The sequence below is a fragment of the Alosa alosa genome, chromosome 11 (assembly GCF_017589495.1).
Source record: "Alosa alosa isolate M-15738 ecotype Scorff River chromosome 11, AALO_Geno_1.1, whole genome shotgun sequence".
NCBI classification, from domain to species: Eukaryota; Metazoa; Chordata; class Actinopteri; order Clupeiformes; family Clupeidae; genus Alosa; species Alosa alosa.
Window position 1 is genome coordinate 21,353,629 of NC_063199.1, and position 16,713 is coordinate 21,370,341.

At 45.7% G+C, this 16,713-nt stretch overlaps 2 protein-coding genes across 4 annotated transcripts in view; both read left to right on the plus strand.

Annotated features, from left to right (window-relative positions):
* LOC125302797 (inhibitory synaptic factor 1-like) overlaps nt 1–3,307 on the plus strand; it is a 4,956-nt gene extending 1,649 nt beyond the window's left edge. The window contains 1 exon segment of the mRNA XM_048256117.1: nt 2,465–3,307. Coding sequence (XP_048112074.1) covers nt 2,465–3,307 — 843 coding nt within the window.
* A 6,871-nt stretch (nt 3,308–10,178) lies between these two features.
* ubl7a (ubiquitin-like 7a (bone marrow stromal cell-derived)) lies at nt 10,179–16,652 on the plus strand. Of its 3 annotated transcripts, XM_048256622.1 has the most exons (11): nt 10,208–10,244; nt 10,461–10,666; nt 10,899–11,018; nt 11,133–11,215; nt 11,429–11,513; nt 11,676–11,733; nt 12,536–12,669; nt 13,854–13,903; nt 14,001–14,183; nt 14,851–14,961; nt 15,526–16,652. In XM_048256622.1, the coding sequence occupies exons 2-11, from the start codon at nt 10,480–10,482 to the stop codon at nt 15,661–15,663; spliced, it is 1,149 nt and encodes a 382-aa protein (XP_048112579.1). In that variant the 5' UTR covers nt 10,208–10,244; nt 10,461–10,479; the 3' UTR covers nt 15,664–16,652. The 3 variants fall into 3 exon arrangements, with proteins under 3 accessions (XP_048112578.1, XP_048112580.1, XP_048112579.1); XM_048256621.1 differs by having other exon boundaries at nt 10,179–10,666; XM_048256623.1 differs by having other exon boundaries at nt 10,179–10,666; nt 14,001–14,177.
* Nucleotides 16,653–16,713: the final 61 nt, after the last annotated feature.

Below are 16,713 nucleotides of genomic sequence, written 5' to 3' on the forward strand. Positions count from 1 at the left end.
ATTTTAGGAGTTGTCATTTTTCCTTACTAAGAGTAGGTCTGAAAGGCTTTGTGAATAACTTTTAAGAGAAAACTCCCAGCTAAAATCTTTTAGTGCGATTTAGGAGTACTCCTAGTGGTAAGATAAAAGGCTGTGAATACGGCCCCTAGTTAATGTGTTTTATCCATGCACTGCAAAAACGTATCTAATAAAATCTAATCAAGTGTTATTAATTCAAGATTCAGATTGGTATTGTTTTCAGTATAAAGAGACTTACCTAGCGCTTTCTCATAAAATAATTTGTCAAAGTTTTCTTAAATTAAGTCAAAATGATCTTTCGAGAGAACGCTAGGCAAGTCTCTTCATACTAAAAACAATACCAAACAGATTTTTTGATCTTAATATAAGATTAATAACACTTGGTTAGATTTTATTTTTTGCAGTGTGTGTGTGTGTGTATTCTTTGTTGGCTCATTTTCATTTCTACGAGCCCTGTGCCACATCACATCAGATGGCTTATGAGCACAGTTTGGTTAGAAAGACGGTGTGTGTTTTTGTAGATGTCGTTTGTGGGATGGTGTTTTGACTGTAGGGGTGTGACGATACACTCAGCCCACGAGACGAGACGATAAACGATATTGGGTTCGAGACGAGACGATATTTTAACACTATTTTAAAGAAATCTTCAATGAAGAAATATATGACTGGAAAAATAGCCTTTAGACTGAAAGTCACAGAATGCAAAACAGTTTTGTAGTCAAGTCACTATGCCTCGAGTCCGAGTCCAGGTTCGAGTCTCCAGTATTCAAGTCCGAGTCAAGTCCAAGTCATTAAAAAAAATTCCAAGTCAAGTCAGAGTCGAGTTTACTACTCTATTCACTACTCTAACTCACTATTAAATGCAAAACTGACAACCTTCGGGGCATTCATGTCTCCAGGCATTTGGCGCCATTAAAGTTAACGTCCGTTATTGTAGGAACATGGCATGATGTGTGATGCACTAATTGCACTAATATTAATACTAAAAATAATTTAGATATTAAAATCTTATATCAAATAATATTCTAATGACTTATTACAATTGTAGCCTAATGACAAAAAGTCCTCGTCTGCTTGGTCTGAATGTACGAGTCCAAGTTCGAGTCATTCAGTGCTCATGTCCAAGTCAAGTCACGATTCTTTAAATTTAGCTCATGACTCGGACTCGAGTACTACAACACTGATGCAAAACAATCCAGGTGTACTGTAAATGGTTAACAGAGAACAATATCAACGCTTTTTTCGATTCCATGTTTCTACCGTATTGTCTTGAAACCTTTTGACATGTGGCAGTGTCATTTTCAGGTAGAACAAAATCAAGAGAAAGGAAAGAGAAAATCAACATTAAATCAATATTTAAGTATGAATAATTATGTTCTTAACTGTATGTGTGTGAATGTGTGAATTTCCCCTTGGGGATCAATAAAGTATCTATCTATCTATCTATCTATCTATCTATCTATCTATCTATCTATCTATCTATCTATCCATCCATCTGAATGTGTAAGTGAGTGTGTGTGTTGGAATGTGTGTGAGTAAATGTGTGTATGTGTAAGTGACGGTGTGTTACTCTGTTAGTGTGCAGGGTATATGTGTACTTGTGTTACTGCAAGTGTGTGTGTGTGTGTGTGTGTGAGCCTCTAGCCATCTCTCTGATCAGGAAACTTGTGGCTGTCAGGGAGTACATAAAACATGAACCCTCACCACGCACACACACACACACACACACACACTTGTCAAAATTGTACAGTGTGTGTATTTGTGTGATGTGTGTTCGTATGTTGTCTGTGTGTGTGTGTGTGTGTGTTTGTATGTTGTCTGTTTGTGTGTGTGTGTGTGTGTGTGTGTGTGCTGTTATGGTGCGTGTGTGTTTGCCAGACAAGTAGGTGAATGGCAGTGGATAGCAGATGGGTATCTGAGCCAGTGAATGACCGTCTGTGTTACCTCTGGTCAGCTTTGAAATATTAGCCAGAGTGAGACCGATAGAGTGTGTGATATAATCTGTCCGTGCGTCCCCTCCCTCTCCAGCTCTAGTTCGGCATCTCTGATCAAAGAGTTCTATTCTACTTGGAGCTCGGCCCCTGGGACATACTGGAGGTGGTTTGGACTGAAGTGGTCAGCTAGTCTCAGTGTGTTAGAGTAGAGTAGAGTAGAGTTGAGTAGAGTAGAGTAGAGTAGAGTACAATTGAGTAGAGTAGAATAGAGTAGAGTAGAGTAGAGTAGAGTAAAGTAGAGATAAGGATAGAGTACAGATGAGTAGACTAGAATAGAGTAGAATAGAGTAGAGTAGAGTAGAGTAGAATAGAGTAGAGTAGAATAGAGATGAGTAGAGTAGAGTAGAGTAGAGTAGAGTAGAGTAAAAATAGAGTAGTGTGGAGTGCTTGGTTTGGCCAGTTTTAGTGTGTGTGATTAATTTGTGTCTGTGTGTCTGTCGTCCACTGCACAGGTGGTGGGTCAGATCGACAAGCTGACCGGCGACATGCCCCTGGATGCTGACACGGACCAGTCCATTGCTGCCAGCAGCTCCTGCAGCAGTGAGAGAGGGCCATCAGACACACACACCCACACACACTCTCACACACACACACTCCAGAGGCACCTCTCCCAGGACACGCTGCCTGACTCCTGCAGCTTGGGGACTGTGTCAGAGAACCCCCTCCTTAGTTCCAGAACAGAACTCAGGTGGAGCCAGCCTCAGCCAGTCCCCACTGGAGCTGCTCAAGTGAATGAAAGGAACTATTTCCTTTCATACAGTCCAAAGAGTTCTTGCTTCACCCCAAACAGCGCGAAGAGTTCCTGCCTCTTCCCTAACAGTCCAAAGAGTTCCTGTCTCACCTCTAACAGTCCAAAGAGTTCCTGTCTCACCCCAAACAGTCCGAGAGCTTCCTGTCTCACCCCAAACAGCCCCAGACGTTCCTGTTCAAACAGCCCCAGGGGGTCCTGTCCAAACAGCCCCAGGGGTTCCTTCAGCAGCCCGATCGGTTCGTGGGTGTCGGTGTTCAGGGACAGCAGGCGCCTCAGCGATCGGGAGCTCCACGCCCTGTGCTGTGATGATGATGATGATGATGACGAAGAGGAGGTGGAGGGCCGGAGCAGTGGACTACGCTCCTCCAGACTGTCCTCCAGCGACTCCGTGTTCTCCTCCACTCCCCCTCCCCGCCCGTTACCGTTGGCGACGCTGACCCCAAGTCAGAGGAGGAGGACGCAGCGCAGTTGTTCCACGCAGACCGTCTCGGACAAGAGCACCCAGACTGCATGACCCTATGTCTCTCCCAAACAGAGGAACTAACGGCTCGAATGGGGCTCGGACGTGGCACGAGGCACTGGTCATCTGCAGTTTGTCTACAGGAGTGCAGTGACTATTTCATGTAAAACTTTTCATAGGAGTCAAAATGTGTCATTTGTCTCACTACTGAAGTGCAACTTCTGGGTCTAAAAATGTTCTTGGAAGATCAGCAACTTTGCAAGCTTGCTGGCCGCTGCACTTTTATTTGGACCCCTAAGGTAGAACGTTCCAGACTAAAAAGAATGGCATTTGGTGTAATTGTTGCACAGCTTGCACTTGAAATGCCTGGCAAACACTGAAGCTCAAATGGGATAAAAAATGTAAATGCAAATCTCTTATCACACAGCATGCTGTGGGCAACAGAAGCAGGTGGCTGAGCTTGAATTTGTCTTTTACACACACACACACATACACACACACACACACACACACACACACACACACACACACACACACACACACACACACACACACACACACACACACACACATACTCTCTATTCTACTCTACTCTACTCTCTCTCTCTCTCTCTAGCACATGCACACACAAAAACTAGTAAAAATGCCCAGCTGTGTGTTTGGCTGTATGCCCCCTCTGTATCAACACGCTAAAGCTGAACACACTGTTTGAGCTGTCGCTGCTCCACACCCATTAAACTCGACTCTCTCATCGCCATGACCTTTGACCTTTTTTATATCATGTCCCAGCACGCTTCCTGCTCTCACTCTGCCGCTCCGCTGATGGATACTGAGGGTTACTGAGGGCTACTGAGGGTTACTGAGGGCTACTGAGGATTACTGAGGATTACTGATGGCTACTAATGGCTACTGAGGGTTACTGAGGATTACTGATGGTTACTAATGGCTACTGAGGGTTACTGAGTATTACTGATGGCTACTAATGACTACTAATGGCTACTGAGGGTTACTGAGGATTACTGAGGGCTACTGAGGGTTACTGAGGATTACTGATGGCTACTAATGGCTACTGATGGCTACTCCACTCTCTGCACTGGCTGGAAATGACTTCAGTCCCAACTTCTGCTGCTCCTTTATAAATGACTCCCTCTGTGTGAAGTTCTCCCAGTGCCATCCACTGATATTCCCATTGAAAATGCATGAGAATCACGGTGACCACATTAAAATGATCAGTCAAATGATGTCTTCCTACATTTTGTGCTCCGACCCGATCCAGCATATCTCATGGTCCTTGTGTTTTTGTTCAAATACGACCTGTCCCTCCCCCGTTAATGTAACAGTGTGTCAAATGAGAGCTGTGACATTTTGAAATGAATGCAATGAATGTTCAAAATAATATTTATGAAATAAATATAATGAATATTTGAAATAAATCCGATGAATATTTGAAATTACATGAGCTCATTTGTGAGTTGCTCACGTGAGCACAGTTCAGCTTATTAGTTGCATTACTTCACTCTGCTGTGGTCCGCTATCCAACATTCACAGAGGATAGTAGGATGTTTGAACCTCCGGAGAAAGGAAGTTGATCATTTTAATTTGACTACGGCTGGAGCGTTTGAAGTCGAACGCCTTTGTCACTGCGAGGACTCTGCACTCTGGCAGTCAGTGTAGACCGAGTCATTTAATTAAGACCTCTGACACACACACACACCTCTTCCACACATTCTCTTCTGCCACACACACACACTCTCCTCTCTCGAACATTCTCTACTCTCTATCACACACACACTCCCTTCTGCCCCACACACACATACACACCTCTTTCACACACTCTTCTCTGTCACACACTCTCCTCTCCCACACACACTCCCCCGCCAGACACACAACACTCTTGCCTCTCACACACACACTCCCCTCTGTCATATACTCTTCTCTGCCACACATCTCTCCTCTCTTTCAGACACACTCACACACACTCCTGTGTCTCACACACACACCCTTCCGAATCCCAGTGTGAGCGCTGCAGACAGAGACGGTCAGTCTCACGATAAAAGGCTGATGACTGCCCTCCTGCTTGCCTGTCAGGGCCAGCGCATTAGCCCAGGACACAACGGCCGCCCCCATCTCCTTTTAGTGTCTCATTAGCAGGGTCATTACCGCTCGCTACAGCGGAAAGAGAACGCTAGCATCAGGGTGTGTGTGTTGGGGGGGGTTGTGATGAATAAAGTGAGGAGCTCCTCTTGACAACCAAATACACTGTTAAATAACCTGAGAAGGAGACAATTCATACTCCTCAGATCGATTCTTAATCTGTTGACAATGAACACTTCATAATCTGATGTTAATAAACATGTTGTAATCTGGTGTTAATGAACACTTCATAATCTGATGATAATAAACACTTAATAATCTGGTATTAATGAACACTTCATAACTGGTGAACATAATGAACATTTTTTTAGGGGGTGTTTATACAAGAGCGATTGCGAAGGAAGACGACAAAATATTTTTATCATAAGTGCCTTTTCGTTTACCGCGGCTGACCCGCCATGGGGCTTGAAGGCATAAAAATCTAAAGACTCCTTCCAGAATGTAGAGTTTTGAAGGCGACCCAGGTTGCGTCTCGTCTAAGCGGCTAAACCAAAGATCCTTGATTACCTCTCTGGCTAAACTGTCAAATTAGAATGTCTGCGGCGTGGCGTGCGGGTTCTATCACACCACCACCCAGCGGTCTGGAATGCATATCAATCGAATATCACATACTCTTGCGTCTTCATATAAACAAAGATTTCCCCTGAGAATGCTCGTCTAAACGCGAATAAAAAAATTAAGACGAGACGCCACTTCTGCGTCTTCTCTTGTCATCGTCACCGTATAAACGTAGCCTTAATTTGGCGCTAACTAAAGCAGTGAAAAGATCAGGACTTCAGGAGTGCACCAGCAGAGTGATGGATCGAGATCATGTGGGAGGAGAGGGGGATAAGGAGAGAGAGGAAAAGGGAAGGATAGAGAGAAAGGAGTCACAGCAGAAGGAGAAAGATGAGGAAGAGTTATGAAGGAGAGAGGGAGTTTTATGAAGAAGGGATAGAAAGGAAAGAGGGAGAGGATGGAGAGAGAGGGGGATGGAGAGAGGGGGAACGTGTGAAAGGAGACAAGCATAGAGGGGGGGGTGATGGAAGGAGAGAGAGGGGGATGAGAAGAATTACTGATGAAGAGGAGAGAGAAGTATATAAAAAGAATGATGGAGAGAGTGAGGAAGGAGAGGGAGGTGGAGTGATAAAGAAGATAGAGGTGTGAAGACAGACAGGTCAGTTGCTGCAGAAGGACCTGGTCTGCCCAGAGAGAAGTCGAGGCAGCCGCCAAGTCAGGAGGTGGCTGTTTATCAGCCAAATAAGACATTAAACCCTGAAGAGTTGGCCTCCAGAGACAAGCTCAGCCACGAGGGCTTCTGAACACTTATACCTGGCTGGCAAAGTGAAGCAAACGAGTGACAAAACAGGAATAATATGTCTGAAGGCCCCCAGATGAAATCCGTTGAATGTTTTGTCATATTTCTGTGAGCCGACCATCTTGATCACTGTAAGTGCAGCTGGACCACAGTCCTGGACCGTAACAGGTAATATCTCACTACAACCCAACCTACCATCACCCTGTGTCCTCCACTCCTGTGTCCTCCACTGCACACTAAACCCAACCTACCATCACCGTCTGGTGTCCTCCACTGCACACACTTCCTGCCCTGCCCACATGTACCTGTTTCTCAGGGGTACATACACAAACACAGACTGTCTGACTCTATGGTGTCTCAGTCACACACACACACACACACACACACACACACACACACACACACATACACACACACACACACACACACACACACACACACACACACACACAGACTGTCTATGGTGTCTCTTTCACACACACACACACACACACACCCTGTAGATGAGCGCTTAGATCAAATTAGCGCTAATTGATCAAATTAGAAACTCCATTCTTCAGCCCACTCATTCATCAGACAGCACTATGTGAGCTGCATTGCAAATTCCCCCACTCTGAGCTACTCAATCTAATGTGGGGCACACACACACACACATGCACACGCCTACACACACACACAAACACACACACACACACACACACATGCATACACACACACACGCACACACACAGCCCACACACACACATGCACACGCCTACGCACACACACACGCACACACACACATGCATACACACACACACACACGCACACACACACACATGCGCACACACACACATGTGTCTCCTCATGACCGGACAGAAGCCTGGAAAAGAGTCCAGATGCACTGAGCCCAATGCCCATCTCTGTGAGGAGGACTGGTCAGCATTGCCCATCTCTGTGAGGGGGACTGGTCAGCATTGCCCATCTCTGTGAGGAGGACTGGTCAGTAGTGTCCATCGTTGTGAGGGGGACTGATCAGCATTGCCCATCTCTGTGAGGAGGACTGGTCAGCATTGCCCATCTCTGTGAGAGGGACTGGTCATTCTGTGCCCATCTCTGTGAGGAGGACTGGTCAGCATTGCCCATCTCTGTGAGGAGGACTGGTCATTCTGTGCCCATCTCTGTGAGGACTGGTCAGTAGTGCCCATCTCTGTGAGGAGGACGGGTCAGCATTGCCCATCTCTGTGAGGAGGATTGGTCATTCTGTGCCACTTTCTGTGAGGGGGACTGGTCAGCAGTGCCCATCTCTGTGAGGAGGACTGGTCAGCATTGCCCATCTCTGTGAGGAGGACTGGTAATTCTGTGCCCATCTCTGTGAGAAGGACTGATCAGCATTGCCCATCTCTGTGAGGAGGACTGGTCAGTAGTGCCCATCTCTATGAGGGGGACTGGTCAGCATTGCCCATCTCTGTGAGGAGGACTGGTCATTCTGTGCCCATCTCTGTGAGAGGAACTGGTCAGCAGTGCCCATCTCTGTGAGGAGGACTGGTCAGCAGGTGGTTGAAATGATGCACTCTCCTCTCCTCAGCTTCAGCATCCCTCAGAAAACTAGAATATTCTCAGGAATCATGATGCAGCAAAGTGTGCAAAAGCATATCTTATCCTTCCACTGCTTGTTGAATATGACTGTGTGTGTGTGTACCTCTGTGTGTGTACATGTGTGTTTGTTTATTTTTCTCTCTGTGTTCTTTTTTGCTCCAGTGTTGGCTGAGGGGTGTGTGGATGGCTTCCCCCCTCTGTGTTGTGCCGATTTCTCCTACTAGTGTGTGTGTGTGCGTATGTGGGAGTGTACGGGAGTGCATGTCTTCATGTTTATGTGTGTCTGTGAGCATGTGGTGTGTGTGTGTTTGACTGAGAATGTACATGGGTTGTATATTTATGTATATGCACCTGTCAGGGTTTGTATATTTTTGAAGATGTATGTGCATGAGTGTGCATATGTATTTGATTGTCTGTGTGTGTGTGTGTGTGTGTGTGCATCCTCTGGCTCTCATATGCTGTAAGGCGTTATCTTCTGAGCATTGAGACACTCACTGGTGACTGGCGCTCATTGAAAAGCATATCCAGCAAGGCAACCATCTGCCATCGGGCTACACACACACGCACTCAGACATCGGGCAACCCAGCATGGCGGTACACACACACACACACACAATCAGCCCTGTGTGATTGGAGGCTTAGCAGCAGCAGGCTTCCACACGAGCGCTGTCATAGGAGTGCTTTCATGCTACTGGAGGTCAACTTCGCTGTTGTGGCTTGGGTGATGATCATTGATGATCTGTCCATGCATCAGTGTTTCATCAGTGTGCACGTTCCTCGAGGAGATTCCTTGTGGCCGGACAAGCTTTGTTATGAGCTTGTGAAATGAAACATATGAGGTTAATGCACGGATCTGACCCGTGCATAATGCTGACGTCTGGTCACAGACAGTGGTATGGTGCTGTGCAAGACTTGGTGTTGGACCAAATATTATTCTGAACTCAAAACTTTCATATCCTGCTGAGGCCACACTTCTGATTTTTTTGAAAGCTGTGCTGTGGTGCTGAATAGATTTCTGAATCTGTGGGCCAAGACACAATTAGCATTCTGGAGTAGCCGAACATCAAAGGTGTGTGTGTGTGTGTGTGTGTGCATGCGTGTGTGCAGAATAAAGTCTGCAGGTGTAGGCTTTGTCTTTTTTTTCCTGAGGTGAAAACCTTTGAAGATCATCTCTACATTAGTTTCTTGCCCTGACTCTTCAAACATGCTCAGGTGAAGACTCCTTGCATCACTTCTATCACAGGTCTGTAATACTGGCTGCTTTATCTGTCAGAGCAGTTATACAGTATGCAGAACAGTCTGATTAAAGCACCAATCGGAGGAGGCAACGCTATTATCTGATTGTTTGTTTGAATGCATAGCTGCACTGTGTCAAACACAAGTTATAATGTAAAACATGTTCTGGCCTAGATTGTTTTACAAGCTTGTTAATGACACTGTAATAATCTGAGCATGGAATCTGTTTTAAATCAGGAAGAGAATCGAGCTGAAGTGGCTAGGACTTGGCACCTCCACTCAGCAGATGGATGGGCTGAAACTCCGGAGCTCGTGCATGTGGGAACAAATACGTAACCATATGCTTGATTTATCTACAGTGTGTGGACGTACTATTTATATGTGGTGTGAGGCGGGTGAAAAGTATTTTCTCAAAACAATAATCGCTGTCGCCAAAAGTTACAATTGCCCATATTAAGCCTGCTGTATCCTAGTTCTGGAAATATCTGCCCTGGATAAAGCGGTAATCCATTTCGTCATGCACTCGTTCTCTGATTCAGAACAGTCTATCGTACAGACTACTCACAGCCTACCCATCATAAGAAAATAATTCATTTATAAAAACTTGAAGTGGTGAATCCAATAGCTGGCAAGCAGTGGAGACTACAACTCCCAGAAAACCGGTGCCGTGTTGACTAGCAGCAAGTTCAACGTCACTTTGCGCGCGCGTCTACAACTCAGCCTGAAGGCTATTTAAAAGGATTAGACTATTTTGACGTATATATGCTGTTTTTGCTTGTTTGTAATAATGAATTGCTATATTAACGATATAGGTTCAGTGTCATATTACTTATATTAATACATGAACGTCGCAACGACTGCTATTTCAGCAAGTAGGCTAAGCCACATCCTCGCAAGCGCGCAAGATATCTTGCATCAAGGTAGGCTAACTGTCATCGGGTCCGGTTGGTTTTAACACTAGCTTTGCTACAGATTCGTCTGTCCGTGGAAAATGATGGCCTTTCCAGAATGGCGGCTTTCACTGAAGCTAGTGGACCAGCCATCCCTCCCCAAGTCGGTGCTGCAGTTTCCCGAGAGCGAGCCCGGGGACGTTCCTCCTGGAGGGTATCGCGTTGCGACGCTGAAGCAGCTCGTTTCTGCTCAGTTACCTGATGCCGTACCAGACCCCGACCTTATAGGTTGGCAAGTAAATGTGTACAGTGACACACAGTGATTGCTTTGGGATGCTACTGCATGTAAAAAGGCAATTAAACTATGTTTTAGGAGTATGGCACATCATCACAAACACATGAACACATAATAACCTTGACTACATCATGTTTTGTCCTCTGTTTTTGCATCAGTAATAGGCTATCATCACATCTTAGGTTTCTCAGCTGAAATGTGATCCACTGAATGCTTTCCCCGCAGATTTGGTGTACTGTGGCAGAAAGCTAAAGGATGACCTGACATTAGATGCATATGGGATCAAATCTGGCTCTACAGTACACATCCTGAAGAAGTCTTGGCCAGAGCCGGAACCCCTCCCAGGTGACGTGTGGCTGTTGGTGGCCCCCTCTCCTCTCCTCTTCCCCTAGGCCACATGTCAGATCCCTGCTGTCTCGTGGGCTCCCTGACACATGTGCTCTTCCTGGTCCTTTTTAGAGCCCGTCGACAGAGCAGCGGCAGCCAGGGAATTCCGTGTTCTGCAAGCAGCCATTCACACAAGCACAGCTTACCGGGACTCGGTAAAGGAACACACACACACACCACCACACACACACACACACACACACACACACACACACAGTACATACACACAGAGAGAGAGAGAGAGAGAGAGAGAGAGATACTAACAGGTGAAGGTATTGAACACTGTTGTTTTTAAATATGAGATAACAGAAAGCTCTACTGGTAATAGTACTTGAGATATCTGTATTTTAAGGTCTTGTGTCCGGTAGGTGTTTAAAATGCTGAATAATAAGGAGTCTCTGGACCAGATCATAGTAGCGACCCCAGGACTGAGCAGTGACCCAGTTGCTCTGGGTAAGTACAGATCAACCATGTAGCTAAGGCAGTCTGACATACATTTGGGCTTTTGATGCAACCTACATTTCCATCATTGCACACATAATTTAGCCTGTAACGTGAATTTATCATTGTTGTGGACTGGTATTACTCTTGTATAAAAATGTATTTTGTTTTCAGGAATCCTGCAAGATAAAGATCTATTTGTGCAATTCACCGACCCAAACATGCTTGATGTGTGAGTAAAATTGAATTACTATTGGAAAACAATATTGCTGATACTAGATTATTATTTTGGATTTACAGTTTACATTGTAGTGATATTGGGCTATTATTTGTTCAGGGGCCAGGTGATAGAACCACCAAAATACTAAATCACACAAGGACTAGATATTGTTATAATATGTACATGTATTGAATTTTTGTTCATAATTCAATCATCTTACATTTTCACAACAAAATACACAAAAGAAACAAATAAGCAAGAAAAACTCTAGGCTATAGATACAAATAGGCCAACTGGAATTCATTTAACATTTACTCAGTCTGCTTCAGAAAAGCTGCAGATAGTATTACAAAGCAGCCAATCCAACTCTATTTTTTGTCTAAACACTCACATTCTTCATAAGTAAGCTATTGCAATGTTGTTGCAGCCCGGTCAGCAGTACTATAGTGAGGGTCTGTATACCTCTGCAGTCTGTACGAACAACCTACATATTTCCCAACTGAAAGGCCCTGCAGTTAGAGAAGGGGTTAGTGCTGAAATGGTCTGATATACTGTACATCATAATGAGTTCTGAAAGACAGTGAGAGAAATGACAGTGAGAGAAAGGGAGAGAGAGCTACTGAAATGTGTGTTGTGTGCTCTGAATGAAATTATAATGAGAGAGAGAGGGAGAGAGAGCTACCAAAATGTGTGTTGTGTGCTCTAAATGAAATATAATGGGAGAGAGAGAAAGAGATCTAGAGAGCGAGGGGGAGAGAGAGGTACTGAAATGTGTGTGTGTGTGTGTGTGTGAATGTGTTGTGTGTGTGCCCAGGCTTATCAGCGCACACCCGGCGCTGGTGAACGCCATCATACTGGTGCTGCACTCGGTGACGGGCAGCGTGCCAGCCCCACAGAGCGCCACCTCCTCCAGGAACCTCTCCTCAGGGTCCTACGGAGACATGCCAGGTGGGCACGCTCACGCTACAGGGCAGACAAGCTATGTACACGGGGTAGGCACGCTCAGGACACAGGGCTCAGGACGAGCTCATGCCATGGAGCAGGCAAGCTCAGGACACTGGCAGGGAACGAGCTATGGTGCAAAGACCACTGCAAACATCAGTGATACTCTGAGGTTATGGAGAAGTATTAATGCTGTTGTTTTTTGAAGACCTTTCATAATAATATGCTTCTCATGAAATATCTCAGAGATGTGCATAAATGGCAGTTATATACCATTTACATTCCATGGAAGCATTTTGGCATTGGTGTGGTGGGACACCTCAAATAGACTGTGTGTAGCCCATCACACTGTGGCCCGGTCAGCCAGCAGAACAAGCTCAGTTGGCAGACTGCTCTCTAATATAAATAAAACGCCAACACTGCCGCACAGGCCTGGTGCTGGTCTGGTCCCAACTTCCTGGCTGGCACAGTTCTGCTGACAGCACGGCCCGTCCACCGTCCACAGAGCAGGATGGATGAACAAGTACACAAGAAAATCAAATCGAGATCCAAAGCCAATGTAAAGTCCTAGATGCCCTGCTCTCTCCTGCAGCTTGTTTTTAGTTCATAACCTGCTCCTGCCTCTGGAGTGATGCAGTTCCTGCAGATTCACTCAGACTTTCATACTTTGAGGATATACTTTATAGTATATATACTCTTTTGATCCCGTGAGGGAAATTTGGTCTCTGCATTTATCCCAATCCGTGAATTAGTGAAACACACTCAGCACACACTCCAGTGAACACACAGTGAGGTGAAGCACACACTAATCCCAGCGCAGTGAGCTGCCTGCAAGAGCGGCGCTCGGGGAGCAGTGAGGGGTTCGGGGAGCAGTGAGGGGTTAGGTGCCTTGCTCAAAGGCACTTCAGCCATTCCTACTGGTCAGGGTTCGAACCGGCAACCCTCCGGTTACAAGTCTGAAGCGTTAACCAGTAGGCCACGGCTGCCCTATACTTGATCTAGCTGAAATTATTTTGCCATAAATCTGGACCACACTGCCTGTATGACACTTTTGTTAACATAACATTTTCAAATGTAATTGAATTATACTGTATGTGAGGTCCCTTTTACCAACTTACAAGCTTGTTGTTGGAAAAGCCATATTAACTTGCTGAGGCTTATCAGATACTTTAATGTGAATTGTTTTATAGGGGGATTTCTGTTTGAAGGCTTGTCTGACGATGATGACGACTTCCAGTCAGTAAGGTTTTTGCAGTAAACTCCATCTCACCCTAAGTATGGCAACCTTTGATACTCACGTTGTTCTTGTGAAACATATTAACGCTGTTATATTTCAGGGCGGTCGTGGTGGTCCCTCCACTAGTGTTGGGGGCTCGGCGGGGATGCGTCCAGTGACGCTCGGCTACAGCGGCGCTCTGGGTCCTCGGCCCATCACCCAGAGCGAGCTAGCCACCGCCCTGGCCCTCGCCAGCACCCCTGACAGCAGCGCAGTCACTCCCACCACCAGCAACCAGGTACAGGTACTGCTCAACCAGTCATTTAGTAGGACAAATACAAAAGCACTTGTGAGGGAGAGGAGGCTCTGAGACTTGAGTTGATTTTTTTTAGGAAATACAAAAAGCACTTGTGAAGCTCCTGATTCTGTTAAAATTCATACAGAAACCTTAGTCTAGAAAAGGACTGGAGATCCCTAGTTTCTTTTAATCCATAGTAAAGGAACGGGTTCTGTTGCTCTTTTTTGAGGTCCTTGTAGAGGAACAGATGTTCTGAAGTTCTTAAAGGAGCGAGGCTCTGAGACTGTGTTACCCATAGTAACGGAGTGGAGGATCTGAGACTGTGTTACCTATAGTAACGGAGCTGAGTGTTTCCCATAGTAACGAGGTGGGGCTCTGAGACTGTGTTACCAATAGTAACGGAGCTAAGACTGTGTAACCCGTAGTAAAAGAGTGGAGAATCTGAGACTGTGTTACCCATGGAAATGGAGCGAGGTTCTGTGACTGTGTTACCCACAGTACCGGAGCTGAGACTGTGTTACATATAGTAACGGATCTAAGACTGTGTAACCCATAGTAACGAAGCTGAGACTGTGTTACCCATAGTAAAGGAGTGGAGGATCTGAGACTGTGTTACCCATAGTAACAGAGCTGAGACTGTGTTACCCAGTGGGTTTGGTCATGTTCTCTCCAGGGCCCCTCCTCAGGTGTATCTCCTGTGCCTGCCGGGACTCCCATTACCAATGACCTTTTCAACCAGGCGCTGCAACAGGCCCTACAGGTGTCCAGTATGTCCTCTCTGCAGGTGAGCCCCACTCCACAGGTGAGACACACTCACTGGTACTGTATCAGGTGTGGGCATTGTGCATCCCACCAGGAGTGAAGATACAGTACATAAAATATGTAAAACGGCATGTACTAGTATGTGCTACCAATGAGAGTGTATTTATAGTTTCGGAAATAAGACAAATGCCTGCAGTGTTTGTGGTTCATGTTGTTTCAAACACCACATTCTGTTAAGGCAGGAATGAGCCGCAGACAGGTGTGCTAGTTGCTAGCATGCTCTGTTTGTGTTACTGTAATCAGAGCCAGTGCTAGCTGCATGCCCTGTCTATGTTACTGTAATCAGAGCCAGTGCTAGCTGCATGCCCTGTCTGTGTTACTGTAATCAGAGCCAGTGCTAGCTGTATGCCCAATCTGTGTTACTGTAATCAGAGCCAGTGCTAGCTGTATGCCCTGTCTGTGTTACTGTAATTAGAGCCAGTGCTAGTTGTATGCCCTGTCTGTGTGAGTAGAGCCGGTGATAGCTGTATGTCCTGTCTGTGTGAATAAAGCCAGTGTTAGCTGCATATGCTCTCTGTGTGAACAGAGCCAGTGGCAGTCCCAGCTGCAGCAGCTGAGGGACATGGGCATCAGGGACGAGGAGCTGATCCTGCGAGCGCTGCAGGCCACTGGGGGAGACATCCAGGCCGCCCTGGAGCTCATCTTTGCCGGGGGAGCCCCATGAGCTAGCACCCACCCATCCTCTTCCCCCTTGGCCACTGAAGTAGACATCCAGGCCACCTTAGAGCTCATCTTCGCCCCCCAAGCCAGCACCCACCCATCCTCTTCCCCCTGGGCTACTGAAGTAGACATCAAGGCCACCTTGGAGCTCATCTTCGCCTCCTGAGCCGCCGCCCCCAACTCCCCCACAGACACTAAAACATGAGGGGAGTTGGGCTTTCACTCTAACAGTCCTGTATGTCGCACACCAGCAGCAATGTAACTACCGCAAGCTGTTACACTTCTGCCACACCACTGTTGCACATGCAGTGCCACTAGTGAATATCGGATGTTTGAAAGGGCAGCAAACATATTATAGTAGTGATAAAACAGTATGCATGTTGCAAAGACTCATGGTGTTTCCAATGTCAGTGTTTTATGCATCTTAGGTCTTTGTTTCAGTTAGTTCAAAAAAACTTGTTTACATTGCTGAGTCAGTAGCGAGATGCATTGACATTGAGAAACTCATTGGTGGAGGTATAGAGACATTTGTAGCCTTTGGAAAAAATATGTAGGCCTACTCACTGCACTATCCTTTGTGTGAGAGCTGATGTGTTACTTTGAAGTTAATGGATTTTATTTGCACATTTAATATACATAATAATATTGAATCATTTTTAAATAGAAACGTTTTTATGGAAATCCCAATACCAGAGCAATCTTTATTTTTTTCCCTGCAAGATATTGTGGAGTTTTAACTCCCCAGTAGCCTATATAGATCAGTGTATTCAGGGTGATGTATAGGCTACATTCATGTGTCCTGGAGCATAAAATGACATGGACATGGCTATGAAGATTGCCAAGCCAATTTTCTGTTTCTTGCAAGCAATATGATCTGACATTGCAGATCTTTCATTTAGAGAAATCATGTTAGTTTATTTTGTTTAAAAAGGTTCAGGCTAACGTTCATGGTCTGTAATATTTAAGAAATGCTGAATAAAATCCCTGATAAGAGCTTGCCTGTAGTCTTTGCTACTTTTTTTATCTGCTGGAACCTATGTCATGTACTGTAGCC